This window comes from Perca fluviatilis, chromosome 10 (genome assembly GCF_010015445.1).
Source record: "Perca fluviatilis chromosome 10, GENO_Pfluv_1.0, whole genome shotgun sequence".
Classification (NCBI taxonomy): Eukaryota; Metazoa; Chordata; class Actinopteri; order Perciformes; family Percidae; genus Perca; species Perca fluviatilis.
In genome coordinates, this window is record NC_053121.1 from 22,663,052 (window position 1) to 22,684,685 (window position 21,634).

General features: G+C 40.0%; 1 protein-coding gene across 1 annotated transcript; it reads left to right on the forward strand.

The window, feature by feature from the left end:
* Window positions 1-1,838: 1,838 nt before the first annotated feature.
* zgc:152774 (uncharacterized protein LOC553526 homolog) lies at window positions 1,839-21,121 on the forward strand. The gene is made up of 17 exons (XM_039813063.1): window positions 1,839-1,977; window positions 2,089-2,161; window positions 6,324-6,456; window positions 7,339-7,559; window positions 7,700-7,847; window positions 10,277-10,430; window positions 11,894-12,022; window positions 13,841-13,960; window positions 14,078-14,181; window positions 14,477-14,605; window positions 15,482-15,638; window positions 16,305-16,327; window positions 17,668-17,707; window positions 17,830-18,191; window positions 19,274-19,754; window positions 19,930-20,105; window positions 20,682-21,121. Exons 1-17 carry the CDS (start codon window positions 1,939-1,941, stop codon window positions 20,851-20,853), a joined length of 2,661 nt encoding a protein of 886 aa, XP_039668997.1. The 5' UTR covers window positions 1,839-1,938; the 3' UTR covers window positions 20,854-21,121.
* The last annotated feature ends 513 nt before the right edge of the window (window positions 21,122-21,634 follow it).

Below are 21,634 nucleotides of genomic sequence, written 5' to 3' on the forward strand. Positions count from 1 at the left end.
GTGACCGGCCTCTGACGAGCTGTTATCACCTCCATCTTCAGCCAGACAAGATTATTTCTTCAGCTTCTTCTTGCGTTGCCCCGGCGGGAGGTGTGCCAACATGGCTGGCAGCAGGTGAATCAATCGTGCTATTAACGTCATCGCTCCACAATTTCTTAGTAAAAACCTAAATGAATTAAACTGCCTAGTTTTCTTTTTGCCATGGCTATATGATGCTTACTGCGGAATGGATTTCAAGGACTTTGTGCGCCGATTAATGGCCTCCAACATTCATATTTTATCTATGACTCTTTGAGTTAACATGTAGCTACTAAACATGAGTTGAATTTGCACCGCAGCGCCGCCACGCCTTGATGCTCATGACACGAATAGCATGTATAGTTATCTTTATTGAAGTGAATTAGGTTTAAATCGCCGTCATGCATGAATGAATGATATTTTTCCAATTTTACACATTATTATCCACGATGATCGCGTTACACAAAACTGAAATTGCACGTCAAAGTGACACATTGTCAATATTTTTAGAGACCCCCCCAATCTGAAAACTGCTGCCCTGATTAAAAAAAGCAATGCAACTGATCTCAGCTGGTATTCTGTCTATAGTGGAGTGGAATGGACATTTCTAAGTGACCCCAAACTTTAGACCGGTAGTTTATATAACAACAATGATCACAGTATTACAATATTGATATGTTATTGATATGATGTAACAAAGGATAAAGCATTTATATATCTTATTTTGATCAAATTAAGTTGGTTCTTATATACTGCAAAATTAGCACCACAAGTTCATCATCTCACAAAATATGGAAAATGAAAAGGAACTGTTTTACTGGAACGATTTAGTCTGCCAGCAGAGTCAAAAGGTTCAGAACTTACCTGACTCGTACCACCATTGAGCACACGTGCTGTTTGGCTCAATGACTACCACACCGTCTGCCAATGAGCTCAACAGCCGCACAGTGTAAAGCCTACATACAGTGATGGAATCGCTTTCTGGTCAGGCAGACTGCTCAACAGGACATCCTGCTCTCCTGTCTTACTTAATTAATCTGTCAAACTTGTGTTGAGAGCTCATGAAGTGTCAGCATAAATCCCCTCTGTGAAGTGCAATGAGCAGGAAACCTAGAAAGGACCTTATTATAAGGCTTGTGTCTTCGTAAACATGTAACTAATTACCAAATGTGTCATTTTAATTGACACACAAGACAGAACTGTTGAATTCCCGTATGCTCTTGTTGAATGTCTTACCATTATCCAATTGTCCAAACATTCCTGTCTATGATTCTTTGGAATGGCAATTCTGGTGAAAACTTTCTTTACGACAACGCTGAAGGACCAGCCTTTTGGTCGCAGATATTTTTGTTCTTCTTTGTTGGCTTTAGCTTTTTTTTGGTTGAAAGCTCGAGCAGGCATTGTTCAGGCATGGGGGCAGAGAGATGCACATATCATTTTGTGATATATTTTGCAGTCTTTTGACAATAGATGGTGCTAATTGGTGCTTCAGTTTTGTATTTTTTCCACAACTACTCTCTTGGGTGTTTTTACATTATTTTAATAGCTTGGTAAAACATAAATTATTACACCAAAGAGACACACTGAAAACACAACAAAGGCACGTGGCTTTTCAGAAGAACACTGATGGGATAAGGAAAAGGAAAATTGTGTTTGAGAACTGTATCAATCGCAGGCAGTGTGACAGAGAACTAATAAGTCATATCCTCCAAAATGTAAAAAGTGGGCGGGGGGGTCCTGTTAGAATGTTTGTGTTCCAGTGAGCCGTTGCATTCGTGCTTGCTCTCCTATTTAATCTCTCAGTTGACTTCCTTTGACAGCGTAGACCAGAGGAAGCAACGCCCACTGCGTGTGACTGGTTAACGTGCTAGCGCGCAGAAGACACAGCCACCACAGCATGCAAAACACTCAGTCGCAATAATGGCGAGGTTAAGCGAGCATGGGATTCGTCTTAGTTCCGTACGTATTTTTAACAGGATTTGTAATCTGTACAATATTTACTTGGAAAATAACCTTTCTAGAAGAATTGAAACTAAAACTATCTGACTTATTTTTTCATTTCTTTTCAAGATGAGCCCTTCCTTCCTGAACAGCAACTCTACAAGTCACACCTGGCCCTTCAGCGCGGTGGCAGAGTTAATAGGTAGGTCTCAATATGAAGGATTAGGCCTAAAACCTAGTCCCCCGTCTAGCGCACCTGCAGCTCCGCTGCGCTCTGTACTTGCTGCTGTTCCAACTTGGTCTGCTTGCTGTCATGTCATGCACTCTTCCGCTGTCGCCCGCAAAGTGGACTTTGAACAGATATTTGTGTTGCTGCTAAAATGGACCATGGACTTCCTCTTTCCCGCAGTCAAAGGCTTTATTACTGTTACAGCCTCACGGTGCCTGTTAACAGCATTGAGGAGTGGCATGGCAATAACTATGTTATTACACTATGTAGGAGAATGACTTATTGTAATTTTATGTTACAATAGTCATAGTATTCCGAAAAGTTTTATAGTAGCCTAATCGCATATGAAGTCACCATATATGTTTGTTGTTTAGATCTCTGTGTTAAAAGGGACGCAGATTCCATACTTTGGTACAGCATATGAATTAGGCATATGAATTAGGCTACTAGAGGATTTGTCCCTCTTCTTGAAACAAAACGGTTTCTGGCCTGTCAACATTGTCATTCCTCCACTCTGTGCTCTGTCATTGGTTCAGACGTGCTGACCGTCTGTTGGCTGCTCTGAGTTTTAACAGGAAGAGCAGTGTGCTGTATGCAGATTGCACAATTATATATGACATCACTGCTTTCTCTGCTCACAGTCCAGGGCATTACACCTGGAGTTTGTTTGCAGAACAAAACTATGTGTATAAAGGGAATGCATGTGGATCTAAGCATAGTTACACAGTAATACACGAAACATAGCCCAGCAGCAAATTCAAGCTATGAGAACATTGTGCCTTAATGTTAGTTGAGAGCGTCTGAGATGTGTTGATTAAGATATGAGATGAGCGATAAGATGAGCATGTCAAGCAAGAAAAGTAAAGGGTGCTGTGAAACAATTTGATCTATCAAACCTATCATGTACTGGCTGGAACTCTGTGAGTTGATTCTGGAAGCAGTTACGAGATCAGGGAAAACTAAGCGACACAGCAGGATTCAGTTCACAGTGTTCACACAAGGATATATACGTTTTCTAGATTACGTGAGAGTAGAAAGGTAAGAAAGAGGCTCCATAGGAAAGGAGGATAGGTTCAAGGTTGGTTAACACAGCTAAGTCTTCAGAAAGGAAAACGGTGTTGCAGTTCATGATACAAATTAAAACCGATAAGAGAGGCTTTGTTCAGAGTTTTTACAGACTGGAATGTAACATATTCACATCAAACGGTCACAGCAGATTAGAGCAATGATTCCCAACCAGGGGTACTTGTACCCCATAAGGTACTTGTACGTAAGACTATGAAAACTAGTTAGGAAGCGAGCACAGATGATGGCATTGGGTTTCACACCCCCCCAAAGTTAAAGTCTGATGCTGGTTGCCCATTAAACAAATGTAGCGAGCGCATCAAAAACATGGGTGTCGATATCTACTGTCGAAAAGAACCCTTCCCAGTCCTGCAAGCTATTGTAGCGATAACTACCAAAACAGCCCAAACTCAGTTGGAGCATGCAGTCTCTTCACAACATGGTGTCATCAGACTTTTTTTGCCCCCCCCATGTTTAACCCCAGTGCACATGATTACACTATATATGTATTAGCATCTACAGTAATACAGTATGAAGCATGAAAATAGAAATAGACTAAATGGTTCCCAAACTTTTCAGCTCGAGACCCAAAAGTGAAATTTGGGGTCTCCCCGGTCCTCAAACTGTGTACATTGTGAATTGCCATGGCTTATACATTCATAAACTATTGATAAAGAAAACAACAAACCATTAATTTGAAATGCATATGAAATGTATTGCATTGCACCTCTCCACACATAACACATTAAGGCCTCTCCTCTGCATTTCGAATGGCTTTGGTAATGCCAACGTTTATAAACTCTTACTTATATTTTTCTTCGACATCATGTTCATTAATATGTAAATATCTATATAATTATATAATTTCACACGACAAAGAAATAAATTGATTGTTGCGCACGATCGACAGTGAGGGAATCACAGAAGTCACACTAAACGCTACCTCAGCCACAGAGCGTGAATAGGTTTTCAGGTCATTCTAGGTTCACGAGAAGAGAGAGAAGGGGTGGGGGGGTGGTAAACAATCTAGCACACAGGATCTGAGCTGAATAGACCAGCGTAGCAAAAGACAACATGGGGCGACCTCTAGCTCACCCAGTAAGAGCGTGCGCCCCATGTAGGCTAAGGGCTTTGCAGCGGTCTGGGTTTGAATCCGACCTTTGCTGCGTGTCATCACCCATCTCTCTCCCACCCACCTTTCCTGTCTCTCCACTGTCACAACAAATCCCCCCCAAAAATCTCTTCTTCTATTTTAATAAGGAAAATGTATTCATATATCATAGCATTATTATGCATTTTTGTTGATTGGCTACCCAATAAAAAGGGTAAGTGACCCATTTGGGTCCCGACCCTAACTTTGGAATAGACTGACTTACTGTACAAACCATATACACATCAAAAGCTGTGTATCAAATGTTTCCCTGTACATAGCTTAGAGCAACATAACGGAATACTCTCTATGTGTTATAGTAACAATCGGAAAAATATTACAGGAAATTTAATGTCAAACAGGACTGTAACACACAGAGCTGACGAAGATAATTGATTAATAAGGTTGAACTTGAGTTTATCTCCAGCGGAATGTGGCAACTAGGTATGTTTAAGGAATGTATTTGTAAGGATTTTAAGTTTATTTGATGTGATATTTAGCTTTGTGTTGCTATTAGCCAATTAAAGGTGCACTATGAGTTCCTGCATGGTTTCAGCGCGATTTCATTTTTGTCTCAAATCGTAGGCATCTCTCCTTGATCCGCTAGCTGCCTGCCCCCTGAATACACTGTGAATAAGCTCGGTCTTGGGAGACAACACAGGGGTCGTATACGTCAAACAAACGCTAGGGGCACAGGCTGTGCACCTAAATACAACAAAGTCCAAGTTCCAGCCAATCACCGAAAATATGGTTGGGGGAGGGGGTGGGGGTTAGTGACAGTTAGTCAGTTAGTCATGACAGTTACAGAAACATGGGTGGAGGGGCGAGCTTGCTCTGTTTTGTTTGGTATTTACTTTGAACATCAACAGAAGTGACGTCATGCAGGAACTCATAGTGCACCTTTAATGTAGCGCATGACGGAGGAAGCAACGGTAACTAAGGGGGGCCAATTACAACCCGAACTGTTGTAAACGTCCATCACAATTTAAGTTCCAACTTTCTGATTCAACTTTGAGCTATCTACGTTACCATCTTATCGTTGCTGTGTATGCACACCGTTTTCCTGTGCAATGATGGATTATTGTCAATATTTCTGTTGGGCTCACTTTCAGTTTTTATGTTACCCCAAAACACTTTTCAAGTGGCTTAGATTTATACCCACGTGTTAAATTTTTTTTTATTATTGTTATACAGTACAGGCCAAAAGTTTGGACACACCTTCTCATTCAATGTGTTTCTTTATTTTCATGACTATTTACATTGTAGATTCTCACTGAAGGCATCAAAACTATGAATGAACAAATATGGAATTATGTACTTAACAAAAAAGTGTGAAATAACTGAAAACATGTCTTATATTTTAGATTCCTCAAAGTAGCCACCCTTTGCTTTTTTGATAACTCTGCAAACCCTTGGTGTTCTCTCAATGAGCTTCATGAGGTAGTCACCTGAAATGATTTTCACTTCACAGGTGTGCCTTGTCAGGGTTCATTAGTGGAATTTTTTCCCTTATTAATAAAAAAGCAAAGGGTGGCTACTTTGAAGAATCTAAAATATAAGACATGTTTTCAGTTATTTCACACTTTTTTGTTAAGTACATAATTCCATGTGTTCATTCATAGTTTTGATGCCTTCAGTGAGAATCTACAATGTAAATAGTCATGAAAATAAAAAGGAAACGCATTGAATGAGAAAGTGTGTCCAAACCTTTGGCCTGTACTGTATATTGTTAATTTGTCATACAGTATGTCTTAGAAAAAAGCAGTAATTACAGTTTTTTAAAAGCAGATTTATGCTTGAATGCCTAAATGCATGTCTTCCTTCCTCTTGTGGACCAAGAGTGGACCTCCCTCCAAACCACAATGTCTTTGACGTCTCTCTTTCGAGGTTGTTAATTCATTTCTTTCTCCCATGTTCTAGACAATGCATTAGATCCTGGTGTACTAGCTAAACAGATCTGGATTGATGTATTTGATGAAGGTGATCACCTGTGTCTAACCTTCACCGATAATGGCAGCGGCATGACCCCCAACAAACTGCACAAGATGCTCAGGTAAGACACACACATGCATATTAACATGAAGTTAACATGTAAATGAAAAACCCTTTAAAGATGTATTGTAGGATGTTAATTCAGAAACATTTTCTTGCACATTGTCATTAGACTGCATTTTGGACCAGGCACACATTCTCCCACAAATAAGCAGATATCTCAGTGTCGATTAAATTCACACAAATAACAATTACAACTACACACATATACATAATATATATAAGGCAAGCCATCTTTTATATAGCACAAATTCAGACACAAAGACAACTCAAAGTTCTTTACATAAGCACAAACATTTAAAACAAATAATACAGAAAATACTACATAAAAGAGAGAGAAAAACAAACAAAACAGTAGATTTAAAAGACTTCAAAAGCATAGAAGTATAGGGATGACTTTAGGGTAAGCAATGGCAAACAGAAAAGTGTTCCGGAAGTTTACTCCAGAGCTGCGGGGCATAGAAACTGAAAGCTGCTTTAGCATGTTTGGTTCTGACCCTGTGGGCGGTGTGCAAGCTTGTCCCAGGTGATCTTAGAGCTCTGGGTGGCTCGTAACAGAGCAGCATATCAGACATGTATTTTGGGTCTTTACTAGAGTGACATCAATTTAATTGACAACAAGTTTGATAATCCATTAATTCTTTAAGTGTATAAATAAGATAAATGCTAAACATTTCACATCTCAAATGTGAGGATTTGCTGCTTTTTCTGTCATTGAAAAGTATATGTCTTTGGGTTTTCGACAAAACAAGCAATATGAAGGCACTTTTTCACTGTAAAAATCTATTGATTATGGATGACTAATCATTATTTTGTAGTATACTGTATACACACAAAACATGCATCCTTATTTCCTCACTCTCCCTTTCACCCTTATGTCCAGCTTTGGTTTTACAGAGAAGGGTTCAGGTAAGGCCAGTCAGCAGGCCATCGGCGTGTATGGGAATGGTTTCAAGTCTGGTTCCATGCGCCTGGGCCGCGACGCGCTCATCTTCACCAAGAACGGCGGCTGCCAGACTGTTGGAATGCTATCTCAGACCTACCTGGAAAACATCAAGGCCCAGGCCGTCATTGTCCCTATTGTTCCCTTCAACCAACAAACCAATATCCTTCATGAAACAATAGGGCATGGGAAATAAACAAAATAGAAAAATAAGACTTTTTTTTTTCTTTACACTGATTGGAAGAGAACATGTTTGTAATCTTGCAAGCTCCTTTATGTCCTGACCTTAACCCAGTGTTACGGTCTCTGGTGGTGACTGAGGACTCGGAGGCCAGCCTGGCAGCCATCCTCCAACATTCCATCATCACCTCCCAGGAGCAGTTACATGCACACTTTGACTCCATTCTCTCCAAAAAAGGCACCAAGATATTAATCTGGAATATCCGCAGGTCAGAATCATACATTTTCATATAGCTGGATTTATGTCAAAAGTAAACGATAAAAGATTTTTTTCACCTGCATGTTTGTAATTTAAAATTCCCTTAAAAGATTTGCGAAATACACTAATCACTTTCTTGCAGAGAGTTAGATGATAAGACTAATAAAAGACTCTTATATCGCCCATTATATATGAACTACAGCCAGGAGATGGTTACCTAAGCATAAAGACTGAAAGAAGGGGGGAAATTGTGCCCAGCACCTTCCATCACATTTATTAACATGTTTTATTTCACAACTTGCCATGTTTACACTTTTTTATTGAGTAAACTTTTAAAAGTAAAAAATCTGTGAGATTTAAAGCTGGTAGTAGGCCGATTTTGTTAGCTTTGTAGTGCCAGGCTAGCTGTTTCCCCCTGCTTCTAGTCTTAATACTAAAGTAACCATATCCTGGCTATAGCTTCATATTTACTATACAGACATGACAGTGTAAAAGATCCTGTCTTCTACCTCTTAGCTACATATCCAATAACCATATTTCCCGAAATGTTTAAACTAATCTTTTAGTTTGAGTTCACACAAAAATTATTGGTTTAAAGTTTAGATGTGTAGTAGACAGTAGCTCTAATGTACCGCACATGAGATTGATAATGAGTATGCAAACACAGACTCGAACAGAGACAGGCGAATAAACAAGAACACACACATGATATTTGTTTAGGCAAAACAATAGGTTGAAAAAAAAAGCATCATCATCATATTAAATTTGAATTTAAAGTCCTTTTCCAGTGTTTTAAAGTAAGTATAAATACATGGTTTTCCCACATAAAAAAGGGACAAGAAGCACATCTCTCTCATTGAGAAATTCTGGATCTCTTACACTCTAATATGCAAAAAAAAAAAATGGTGCGTCTCGCCCACCACCGCAGCAGTAGGTTAAGTGAAAGAGCAATGGGCATTAAGATGGCCAAAAACATTGGAGATATTCAGCCATACATGTTTGAGCCTCACGCCAGGTTCAGACGGGGGGGCGATAGCTTCGGCGTCTTGTACCTGGCGTCAGTCAGACCTAGACTCAAGTGAAGATTCTATTGTGCACCAAAATCGGCAACTTGCAAATGTATCAGAATGGTACGTGTGGTTAGCATCTTTTATTTGTTTCTGTTGTTTGTTAGCTTGTAACCTGCAGTGGCTGACACAGCTACGATGACAGTGTGCTTTCCTTCTCTCTACTGACAAGCTCGCTCTGCGCTGGAGGTTTTCAGGTTTCTATTACGGCTTTTGCATATTAGTCCGTGATTGGCTTTTGAATCTGTGACGTACAAAATATAGGTTTCCCGGGATACGATACGAATCATAGATTTTAGGGAAGTGCATAGAAATCTTCCCCTTTAGTAAAGGAATGTGAAAACACTTCTCTAGTGACAAACTTTGCACAGATAGGTCAGTATAGTCAAGGTGTAGACATTTTAGCTGACATAAACATAAGAAAAACACATTTTTGAGTAGAGAGGATCTTTTAAAGATTTGAATACCTTTTCACATATGGCTTTCTTAAAGGTCCCATGGCATGAAATTTCACTTTATGAGGTTTTTTAACATTAATATGAGTTCCCCCAGCCTGTCTATGGTCCCCCAGTGGCTAGAAATGGTGATAGGTGTAAACCGAGCCCTGGGTTTCCTGCTCTGCCTTGGAGAAAATGAAAGCTCAGATGAGCCGTTTTGGAATCTGCTTGTTATGAGGTCATAACAAGCAAGGTTACCTCCCCTTTCTCTGCTTTGCCCACCCAGAGAATTTGGCCAACCCATGAGAGAGAGACATCATGGCTTTCACACGAGAAAAGTGGCAGTTGGTCAAGGCCACACCCCCACCATCCACCTTGCCCCTCCCACTCTCCTCCTCAATAGCTACAGACACAGAAATGGCACATACTAAGGAAAGCTCATTGTAGGACTGGCTCTAGTGGCTGTAGTTCTGCACCAAAGCTAAATTTCGGGAAAGAGACTTCAGATACAGTATTAGGGGACCACTAAGGTCTATATAAAAGCATCCAAAGAGAACCATGTCATGGGACCTTTAAGAAAAGTTCTCTAGATTCAGAGAAACAGTTACAAAAACATACGTAGGAGTTTCTCAGACGTTCTCCTGTTTCACTTCCTCTTTACGTTGGAGTCAGAAAAGTATCTCCACTATGCTCATTGTCATCAAATACTAAGCACCACACTTAACAAGATTAGTAAATAAAAATCGATTCAACTCCAATGCACACATATTGGTTTGGACACTGGGGCCCATAAGACACTTTCAAAACCCATGGAATGGACTGGAAAATCTGCCAGATGTTATTTTTGCTGCTCTTAAAACAGTAGCCTGAGAGCAGTGATATAAAATGTGTCAATACCTGTTTTAACAACTCCTCCCTTTGATGTTATCCTAAAGGGCCAAAGATGGCAAGCCAGAGATCGACTTTGAGACCGATGTGAGTGACTTCCGTTTGCCTGAGATTCAGATCGAGGAGCTGAAGAAAGGTCTGAGGAACAGTGGATCCCTGAGAGCCGAACATGACATCCCAGAGATGCACTACAGTCTTAGGGTGAGTGGAGAAATGTCACCTATGTGAGTCCAGAGAGATGTTGGATGTTCCACCTGTTTGCAAGAAATATTTGAAGGTCTGGTTCTGACAAAACAACTTTTCTTTTTCTACAGTTATTGTTCTTTAGGTCCAGTAGATCATATCTAACCAATGTAAAGGCTGATATTTATGGTGGTAGTCTTGTGTGTTTGTGGTAATTATAGTATAGCATAGCATAGCAATACTACTACAGCAAATACATACAGTGTATAATTACAGTAAATTATTGTACTGCTGTTTTAGTATAAGTATGCTACTGATTTATTGATGTGCAAGAGTCATGTAAAACACTCTTAAAGAATGATGCCACTTTTCCACTGCATGGTACGACTCAACTCGCTCCTTTTTGGTTTTCCATTAACAAAAGTTGTGGATAGTACCTAGTACTATTTTAGGTAGCACCTCGGTCGAAGTACCAAAGGAGCCGAGCCGATACTAGAAGATGGAGTTAAAACGTTCCTCTGTTTGGTTGTCGATGAAAGGATTCAGCGATTGTCGCGTTGAAGATGATGTCACGGCAGTTTCACACGCCGTTGCTTTGGCGATCAGCTGAGAATCCTACCTAAACTATCCGCATTTGAAAACAAAATAAAAAAATACTGGTACAAAAAAAGTAAAGTGAGTCGAGCAGAGCGGTACCATACAGTGGAAACACGGCAATAGTCTGTCAACAAATAGTCTGTCAACAAAGGCAGTAGAGTTTGCCCAGTTAATATAAAAGAATAAAATAAAATAAAAGTATAGATGTTCATATTTTTTTAGCACTTCTTATCAGTGTCGGCTTACAAGTTTCAATTGAAAGTTCATTCGTGGATACAGAGTTTGTCCTCAATACTGTATTTAGGGTTGTTAGGACAGTTAGACCCTGAGAGAGTTCTGCATTTTTTTAGTTTTGGTAGTTAAGATGGGGGTTAGAGTACAAGTGGGAAGAGATTTAGTGGTTGTGGTTAAGGTTTGGGTAAGCGCCTACAGTACATAGCAAATATAAGTCAAATGCAAAGTGTGCGTGTGTGTGTGTGTGTGTGTGTGTGTGTGTGTGTGTGTGTGTGTGTGTGTGTGTGTGTGTGTGTGTGTGTGTGTGTGTGTGTGTGTGTGTTTTCAAGCATGAAAGAGTACTTCTTCACTACCAGAGAAGTACCTGTGGTTTTGTAGTAACACTGACCTAGTTTCTTTTTAAAGCCATGTTCAAATTTTTGTTCGTAAATCCCATCTTGGTTTTGACAATCTTAGAGTCATTATAAGATTCATAATTACATGTAGTGTAAAAGCTCAAGTTATGTACCTTCAGGCTAATATACCAAAATGTTAGTAAAGAGTGTTGACAGATGATGTCAGACCAAAAAACATGAATTAAGAGTATGTGTTTTGAATTTAAAATGTCTTGCTTTTTACACACTCTCTGTCTGTTTCTGTGTTTTTGTCAGGCCTACCTCAGTATCTTGTATCTGAAGCCGAGGACACAGATTATACTGAGGGGGAAGAAGATTCTGGCTAAGCTGGTGTCGAAGAGGCTGACACACATTGAGCATGACGTCTACAAACCCCACTTCAGTGTATCCCTACAATATCTGTGTGTTAGCTAATGTGTGAGGATAGTTGTATAAAGCCAAGTCATTGTCTGTATTTGCCTTTATTCGCATACAAACAGGAAGTGGGAAGTTAGTTGATTTTGGAGATCAGGTAGTGTTTCTTTCGCTAGGATCTGATAAGGTAACATCTGTCTGAGAGGAGAAGATGAAACTTCATGTGGTTTTCATATCTTTTTAGAATGTATTTGTTTCACTTTTATATATATACATTTTATTTGATGTTTGTCTCATATCCTCTCCATCACTTTACATGGAGAATTTTGGAACTGTTTCTTTGCTTTAGCCAGGCAAAGACTTCCCAATGTATTGGTTAGGCATGGCCAAACATGTTGCACAATACAAGTAGTACAAGAATTACAAGTTCAAGAAGTTCTTGATGCAAGTTATGCATGAGGCACAAACATTTCCTACATTATTCAAATGCACCAGTATCTTGGCTGTCAGGGATTTTTGTTATCAGTTTTTAAAATGGAAAGACACAGTGGCTCTGAAAATGTTTGTTCAACAGTATCCATCAAAACTTTGAATACCAACTTCATGTGCCAAAATTAACCTGAGTCAATTTAAAGGCCATGCAAATGCAGAACTATGCTCCATTTAATATCTACAGTGCCTGAACAGTTAATGATAATGCTAACACATTTCTGTATAAGTCACTGATTAAACATTTGCTAATTTTTGAGCTGATAATTGAACCTTGATACTTTTTTGGTACATACTGAAATGTATCTATAGTAGAGTGTGGATCGGGCCGCGTTTTTCTGTCCGAGCCCATCCCGCGTCCAGCAGAGCAGTAACCGAACCTGACCCGAAACCGACAGGCATTAAGATATTTATGTCCAAGCCCGACCCAAGCCCGACACAGTTAAAATCAAATTTTTTCTCATACTAATGACACATGTATGTTTGTTTGTGTGGAAAGCCCGCTTTTATTAAGCAACTGTAGGAAGGCATTCAGAAATGTCAACAGATGAGCACATCTTCACACACAGGGAAACAAGCGCATGTTAACACAGGCGCGCACAAGAGGCCCAATCTTACAGCAAATTGAAATTAAATTAACATTAGCAACGAACCTTTGAATCAAGTGAAACAGGCCCATTGGCTACCTACATAATAAGCTGTTTTAAATTTAAAATGTTGTGACCAAGCCCAACCTGAACATCATTTCTAAATATCTGTCCGAACCCATTGGGCTCAGGTCGGGTATCAATCCTCTAATCCAGTGGTTCCCAACCTTTTTTTATTGGCGCCCTCCTACTTACGTCTAAGAAAAGCTGAGCGTCCCCCCCTTTTTTTTACCTCAACCTTAAACCAGATAAAGACTTGCGCACCACCTGTGATCTTTGCCCTGTTTTTGTGTGTGTATTAGAACAACATTTGAAAAATTTGGCTTCTTATGTGAAATGAAACAATGGTTAAGTGTAAAAATGTGTTTATATTTCTCCAAAAAAGTTTTAAAAAATTATCATTTTGACACTGCTACCGAATCTCAGGTATTGTATCGGCAGAAGTGTTCATTTTTTATATTTCTGAGATGATTCAATTCTCAAAAAAACTGCCTCCTGTCATTTCAAATTGTAGTTTCAATAATTGCAGAATTTAATTGTTAAATATTTATCATTTATTTGCATTAATATTCCTGTAATTCATATCAACCATAATATGGGATTTTTGGCTTTTGCTTCTGTTCAACTCTGAAATTGTGAGGTTGCAAAATAGTTAGTGATATTATTTTGAAACCTGCCAATGTCCAGTGTTGATAACCTTGACTGGTGTCAGAAAGAGAAGGTGAAGGTGACCTTTGGGCTAAACCCGAAAAACAAAGACCATTATGGCATCATGATGTACCACAGGAACCGACTCATTAAAGCCTACGAGAAAGTGGGCTGCCAGCTGAAGGTAGAGGAAAAGGATTTTCTGTGTGTCTTCGTGCATGACATACGCAGTTAGCGTTAACACATTTAGTAATATTGGATACCTGCCTCCGCTTAAATCTCACTCCCCAATTTCCTGCAGGCTTCAGGTCAAAGAGCAGGAGTTGGCGTCATCGGTATCATTGAGTGTAACTTTCTCAAACCTGCCCACAACAAGCAAGACTTTGAATACACCAAAGAATACAGGTACAACACATGCATGCAAATCAAACAAAATCAAGACACATGCGAGACGTTTTGTGCTAATATGAGCTATGGAGTTAACTAGCTACTTAGGTTGATGCTGCATACTGTGGTTACCAATATGATGAAACATAGCACAAATGACTAATGAAGCTTTTCCTGGAAGTGCATTTTCCTCTTCTAAAGTAATAAAAAAAAAAAAAATTGCCTTATCCACTCTTAACTTGTGCCGTTGTGTTTACGATATGAGGAAAAATAGTAAAGATATGTATTGTCTTTTCCTTTTTCTTATCCCAAGACTCACCCTTGGTGCTTTGGGCCTAAAACTGAACGACTACTGGAAAGAGGTGACAGAGAAGAAGGCCAGAGAACGAGAGTTTCAGGCTCTTGAAAAAGATGACAGTGAAGCCCAGTGTGATGCTGACAAGTGAGCGTTGACTTCTCCTCACTTAAAAGTGTCGTCATAACTTTGCTCCAAAATATGTGAAAGGCGCTTAAAATAACATGTGAAAAACATGTTCAATGTGCTGTGCTACTGAAAGAGGATTTTGGTTCACCTGGTACAGTACATCTGGCTCTAAATCTGTACCCACAACTGTCAAACCACTGGGAGAGTAAAATACCTAGTCCACGTTCTACAAGCCTTTTATGGATAATGACAGTAACAATATAGGAAGATGCAGGTGTTAAGATAAATATTTATCAAGGAATGGACAGAATCACTGGATCAAATATCGTTTTTACTTGCAAGTAAAGAGTCAGTTTACCTCACTCACAGCATAGCAGAAAAGTGACTGAAGATTGTTCACAACAGTGTCTTTTTAAATGAGTTGGGAGTCAAGTTAGTTAGCTTTTCTTCTTATCTCTAGTCAGGCCCGGCATCTCCTCCACATTATGCGCTCTGCCCTCAGGGATACATCCTGTGCTTTTTGCAAGGCCACTCAGCTTTCATGATAAACACATGAAAGACAGAAATACTAAAACAGAAATACTAAAACAGCAGTTTGGATGCAAATGGTTTAACAAAGAAAATGAAGCAAAACGTTTCTAAGCATAATTTTTATAACAGCAGGTCAGTTAATAACCCTCTCGTGTAGGAGCTTGTCATTTCAACTGAAAGTGAAAATAGTTTTTCTTCCCAAACGCTTGAAACCAGAGTTGAGATGCTGCTGTTGAGTAAACATGCTCAGACGCGGAACTTTAAGGGCCTTTATAACCAATTAAGCTTTATTTATGGACTTCCCCTCTAATGCCAGCTTCTGCTTACTGACACTTTTTCATGCATGTATGTCTGTATTTACAGGGGTCCCATGTGGTTACAGTGTGAAGAGTGCCTGAAGTGGCGTAAGGTCCCTGCAAGTCATTACAATGTGGTTCCTGAAAGCTGGAACTGCAGCCAGAACCCCAATCCACGTTACAGGTGTGTATTTCTATTATTGCTTTCCTTGGATTGGATCATTTAAGACGTCAAATGTTATGGTTAAGATACACTGGATCCTATTGATTTTCTATGGACAGCAGAAGATCCAGCCGGCGAGTTGACTGACCATTCGTCATATCTGATTTTGCATAATCACGACTCAACTTTATGCAAAAGTAGTCAGTCCATCGCACCGGGCTTGAGAAACTAAGATCAAACTGTCCACCTAGTCAGTGTTGATCAAATACAAAGATTCTGTTCAAACATATTCTTAGTGTACTGTTTAGCTTTAAAATTAAAAAGTTTGTGACCCTGTCGCCATGTTGAAAACAATTGAGCAAAAACAGTCACCACCACCACATCTATTCAATGAACTGCAGTGCTTTTCAATTCTCGTCTATTTTTTTTATTTTTTCCATTTTCGTTGTTCCGCCATTAACTCCTGTTCCCTGTGTGGAGTCCCCTATGTGCTTGGTGATGTACAATTTTGGTTTGCATTTTCTGAATAAAAAATGTGCGTGGGGGGGGGGGGGGGGGGGGGGGGGGGGGGGGGGGGGGGGGGGGGGGGGGGGGGGGGGGGGCACAAAAAGAGAGGGGGAAGGGGCAACAGAAAAAGAGGGGGGGGGGGGAGCGAGGGCCCTTTTAACTACACAAAAAAAACACCCCCAAAAAAAACAACACACCCCCCCACCCGCCCCCCCACCCCCCAACCAAAAACCACAAGAAACCGTAAATTCCCATTATATTTCTCTAGACCTCTCAAACTTTGTCTGTGTGAGAATTTGTACACAGACAACCGTTTTACACTTCTACTTTTCCTGCATGCCTGGGTGTGTACTGTATGTGGGTTCACGTGCCATTTTGTGGTTTCCATCTGTCAGTTTCACGCTCTTATTTCCGGTTTATGTGACCGTGTGTCTAGTTTTGCTATATTCTGCCTGACAGTGATCACCACAGAAGGACTGAAATGAGAAATCCTTCAGTTCTTCAAAACATGGTGACTTGTTACTCATAAATACAAAGGAATTTAAATATTGATCATAAAAAAAAATTGTCACTTTGTCAATTTTAAACCCACCACCTTTTTCAAAAGTGACCTATTGTGCTATATTTCAGATTCATACTTGATTCATTCTTTTCTATTTTTCTCATACTGCCCATGGCTGCTGCACCTATATTCACCCTCGGTCTGAGACACTCTGTTGGAGCGCCTGTCTTTTTAAGCCCACTTCCCGAAAAAAGCCCAGTGAGCGTTTCCAGGTCTCCTATAAGGGGGGTAAAACCAGGAGTGTCACAAGCTGTATCATCACATTGGCAGTAAAATCATGTCTGCAAATCATAGAACATAAGGATGATTGATTTCTTTCACTGAAGCATTCGCAGTCGATCTTGGGTCAAATATATTTTATACGAAAAAATAAAGATATGTATTTGGCTCCATTCAAGCTTACTCAAAACTTTCTGTTAGGCCGAGCGCACCCAAGTTGCACCGAGGAAGAAACCATCCATTTATTTCTAGCACCCGTGTGCTGTAACCCTCCAACATCACAGCTCCAGTTACGTTGTGCATGTGTCATACCCATAAACTGTAAAAAAAAAAATAGTAGTGACATCACCCATTGGTTTGTGGACTGCCATTTTAAAGCCCGTAGTTTGCATTTTGGCCGTCCCCATCTTGGTAATTTGGAGCCAGTAGTGACAATATTTGGACAAGAGAGCGGAGCTGGGGAGGTTGGCTGCGGTGTGCCTACTACTATTTTTCCATTGCTTCCCTACTTTCCTAGTAACAGATAATTCGACTAGCAATCGGATCGGAGACAAAATAACCAATCAGAAATTATCTACTCCAATTTTCTGATTGGCTTTAATTGTGGCACACTGTAACTCCTTCAGATCTCAGGTGTCCAAGGGTTTGGGAGAAAAAAAGAGCACAGAATCGGAGAGAGGGAAAATAAGTCAAACTGAGTGAGAGCCAGTTCAATTATCAGAGTTTAATTTGGAGTTAAACCTCTCCATATTTTGAGTATCTGCTCCTCTCGGCTCATTAATTTCTTTCTTTTTTCCTGCAGAGAACAGCCCAAAAGCAGGAAACGAGAAAAATCATTGGAGGTTTGTAAAAAGTTAGAAACTTTATGCAACCTTACTATTGATAAAGGTCCCAGTATGCTGTTTTGCTATACAACTGGATATATTGTGTATATTGTAAGTGTGCTTGGTTGTTTGTGTTGCAGAACGAAGTGGCTGAACATCAAATCCTCTCGCGCAGTTCATCAGAGCCGAGCCAGCCCACTTTCCAGCACACATACACGCCTGATCACATAAGAACACCAGGTCGATGCCACACAGAGGAAAACACACCAGAGCAGACAGGCACAGATCATCATACAGACACACACGTATATGATGATGCACATGGAGTCACACACACGCAACAGAAGCCCGTTAAAAGAGCCACAGTCATTAAAGACAAGACGCAAGACAAACATGTGGAAAATGAGACAAATGACCACAGGCTTGAAGATAAAGAGAGAGACAAAAAGAAAGACAAAAACATGAAGCCGTTGGAAAGAGAAGAGAACCCGTACACATTAAGGTGGGTTATGTTGCATGTGTACTGTGTGTAAGTTCAGAAAAAATCGTTCTTAAAGATATTTTCACCAGTGTATTTTACAGTAGTCCCGTCTTTTCAGTGGCATTTTTTAAGTTTTACGGTTTTTTTCTCCTCCTTTTTAGCCATTATTTGTTCATTCATTTCATGAAAAACATACAGAAAGATGTGTTGTCAGTGTTTGGTAATGCAGTTGGAAGCACGTTCAGCAGATTAAGGACACTCCAGACTTAGACATTTCTTTTTAACTATGTCTGTTTAGTTATCAGCAGTCTTCAGGGTGTGTTTAATGCTTTTACTAAAATCTCTGATATTAAAGTGGCTTTGTACACAAACCAAAGTTCTACCTTCATAGATGATCTAAACCTGACCCTGTTAACATTGGGCCAAATAACTGCAGGGTGGCGCTCCAGTAGGTGAAAAAAAGACATTGTGGCAGATTGTAGGCTAGTTAATTAGACCTGTCCATTAAAAGCATAACTCACATTACTACGGACATGCCGTGAATTGCCAGGTCTGAGAGTCAACACAATACAGACAAAAAGCTACAAGAGGATGGGATCGATGGTCGCAGTCAGAAAATGCTGCTCAGCATGGCATTCGTTTAACAAATGAGATGGTCTGTCAAAATTAATCTTTGCATCATTATTGCACCTTATTTATTTAAGCTATAACATGTAGAATTCCTTAGTAATGTCCTTTTTTCAATTATACAGTAACAGTATAAATTAATAAAGTGTCAGTAAGTTAGTTATTTTCCCACTTAAAAAAAAAAAAAGAAATTGATTAACTGAAGGGTCAGTAAGTTGTGGGTGAGGTGCCATCTTTGCATCTCTTTCAGCCAGAAACCCCTGACACTAACATGGAGAATTGTCAGCGTTATCTTTGTTTTCAGCTGCATTATCTCGCAATAATAATAATAATAATAATAATAGAACTTTGTTAACAAAATGAAGCCCATGAAATGCTCAGTGTTATGGATTACCTGTCTCAAGGATGCTTAAAATGTATGTAAGTTAATTTACGCATGCTAAACAAACAAACTGACTAGCTTTCATCCTCCGTAGCCTCAAAAGGAAACCAGGATCGTTATTTTACTGTGTGAAAAAGAAGCCATGTCTTTCGGAGGAGCAACAGGCTGTCTCAGAAGTCGAGACACTGTCCTTGGAGAAGACCAAGCAAGACAGTGGCGGCCAAGTCGAGAAACCAAGTGACGTGGCTCAGCGAACCCCCACCTGCCTCACCTGGACCCACTCGCTCCCCTTCACCCAGACTGTGATGGTATCTCCTCTGAGTCGAACAGAAGGGCAGCGGAGCAGACCACTGCCTCCAGAAGGTAGTGACCGGGAAGCGAATGTGCAGAAGCTGGCTGGGTTGGAGAAAGAGGTGCAGAGGCTACGCAGGCTTCTAGGTCTGGAAGTCAAAAAGACAACTCAAGGCACGATGACAACTGCTGACAGCAGTGCTGAACAGCCAACACGAGGGCTGGTGACTCCGCCAGCATCCACAGCAAGCAGAGAGGTCGGCTGCCAAACGGAAGTGGCTGAGGTCAGCTGAGTTTATACCAAATATTTTAGGTTCATTATGATGATACAGTAAATTCCAAACAAAGTGTTTGATAAAGATGCTTTATTCTAGGCCACCTGCTCAGACTAGTTAATCTTAAATTAAGCTCGAACAGCAAACTCTTGAGTAATCTTCTACTCTGCTTCTTCTGCATCAGAGCTGTACTTCATCCAGCAGCCTGGCCCGGGCTCCAGGACATCAGGGGGTGGTGGTCCTGGGTCAGAGAGCTGTGTGTGTGCCCAAAGAGCAGCCTGAGCAGAACACACCTAAGAAGAAGACAGAAACTCCGAGCAGGACGAGAGTCAGTGACAGCGAGGCCGGTGAAGACAGCAGGTGTGTATTCTAGACAGACATATAGAGACACCACTAACTGTATATAATGAGTTGTTTACTGGTCAGAAATTAAGTACTCAATCATAGCTTTTATTTGAAGACAAAAAAATGTCAGTGTCTGTAACTTTATTTACTATCTCTGTATGGTACGGACACATTAGCAAATGAAAATGAACATCAGTACAGTGTGGTTTGCCTTCACTTCATGTTAAATTAGATTTTGCATGACAAAACTGCTGAAACATCTGTTTCTTTGGACCTCCAGTAGTTTGAGAGTTGTTTCCTGAAGCTGGCAGGATTACATTTGTGTGCAGGGACATAAATGCCTAAAAGATAAACCAATCCAAACAGTGTTAGTATGAATGTCTGCTTCTATCTTTACCAACGTTCTACTGTTTCATCTAGTCTCACTTCTCCAAAAACATTTAAGTCATGTCCTCTTTTGCACTTATTTCTACGTTCTTGTTCTCCATTTTTGCCGTTTCGTAAATAAAATGGGAATTTCCCTTAGACAGAGTTTCACCTGATCGACTAAAGTGTTAAATAGCTTTAATAACGAAGCTGTTCTCCAATCAGATCTAAACAGGAGAATCTGCGCACCATCCGTCACAACGTGGTGGCGCTTCTCACGGTCCTCCTGCCCCAACTGGACCTGACCGGCATCAGCCTGGAAACCTCCGACGTGGACAACATCCTGCAGCAGATCATAGAGGTCAACTCGTTGAAACTGTCACCAGTCCTGTTATAAAATCCAGAAAATTTCTGTTGGCAGAGATTGCCTTGTTTTTCCTTTATTCTATGCAAAGTTTGAGTTGGAATTTTTTTTTTTAAGTGTGATGATTTGCTATTTTTTGTATTGCTGCTTTTTTACTGATTATTTAAAAGTACAATATGTAAGGGTCTGAATCGAAACCATGGATGTAAACAAGGATTTTTGGTCCTACGCATAAGGTCAACATATTCATGCTTGTTTCTAAATTTGTTCACACGTCTGCATTAAAATACTGAAACCATTACATACTGCCTCTTCATTTTCAGTGTAAATTAACTCTGTGCTCTTTATCAGTCCAATGCAAAAGTTCTACAGTACCTCTTATTTGCCACAAGGTGGGAGTGAAGCCTAGTAAAACGTGCTTCTCTCAAATCCACATTTTGAGTGTTATCGTTAGGACAACCTGGGACATCCTCCCATCATTTAATTTGACCATTTTTTTGTTTCTGAACTACCGTGTTCTCTGCCCCCTATTGCCCACTGCCCAGGGCATCAGTTAGTTGAATCCTAAATTAAGTAAAGGACATTAAATTATATTATGTGTTCAATCTGATGTGTGGCTTATTATTATTACAGTTTTTGCATTAAAATATTAACAGCACATCACACAGTCAGCAAAAAGCTCAGGAATTGTGTCATAATTCATCATCTCTCACAGTTTGGACCAACAATTACTATTTAGCCTATTACCTTACATCATTTTTCACAAAGTATCTTTCACTACCCACGAAAGTAGGCTACTTCAAATAAGCCATGC

What these genes read in the sequence shown, in the direction of transcription:
- zgc:152774 (XM_039813063.1), top strand. Translation starts at nt 1,939, where the DNA reads ATGGCGAGGTTAAGCGAGCATGGGATTCGTCTTAGTTCC. An exon ending in AAACTGCACAAGATGCTCAG is followed by an intron (nt 6,457 to 7,338) that starts GTAAGACACACA and finishes CCTTATGTCCAG; the next exon opens with CTTTGGTTTTACAGAGAAGG. An exon ending in TCCCTTCAACCAACAAACCA is followed by an intron (nt 7,560 to 7,699) that starts ATATCCTTCATG and finishes ACCCAGTGTTAC; the next exon opens with GGTCTCTGGTGGTGACTGAG.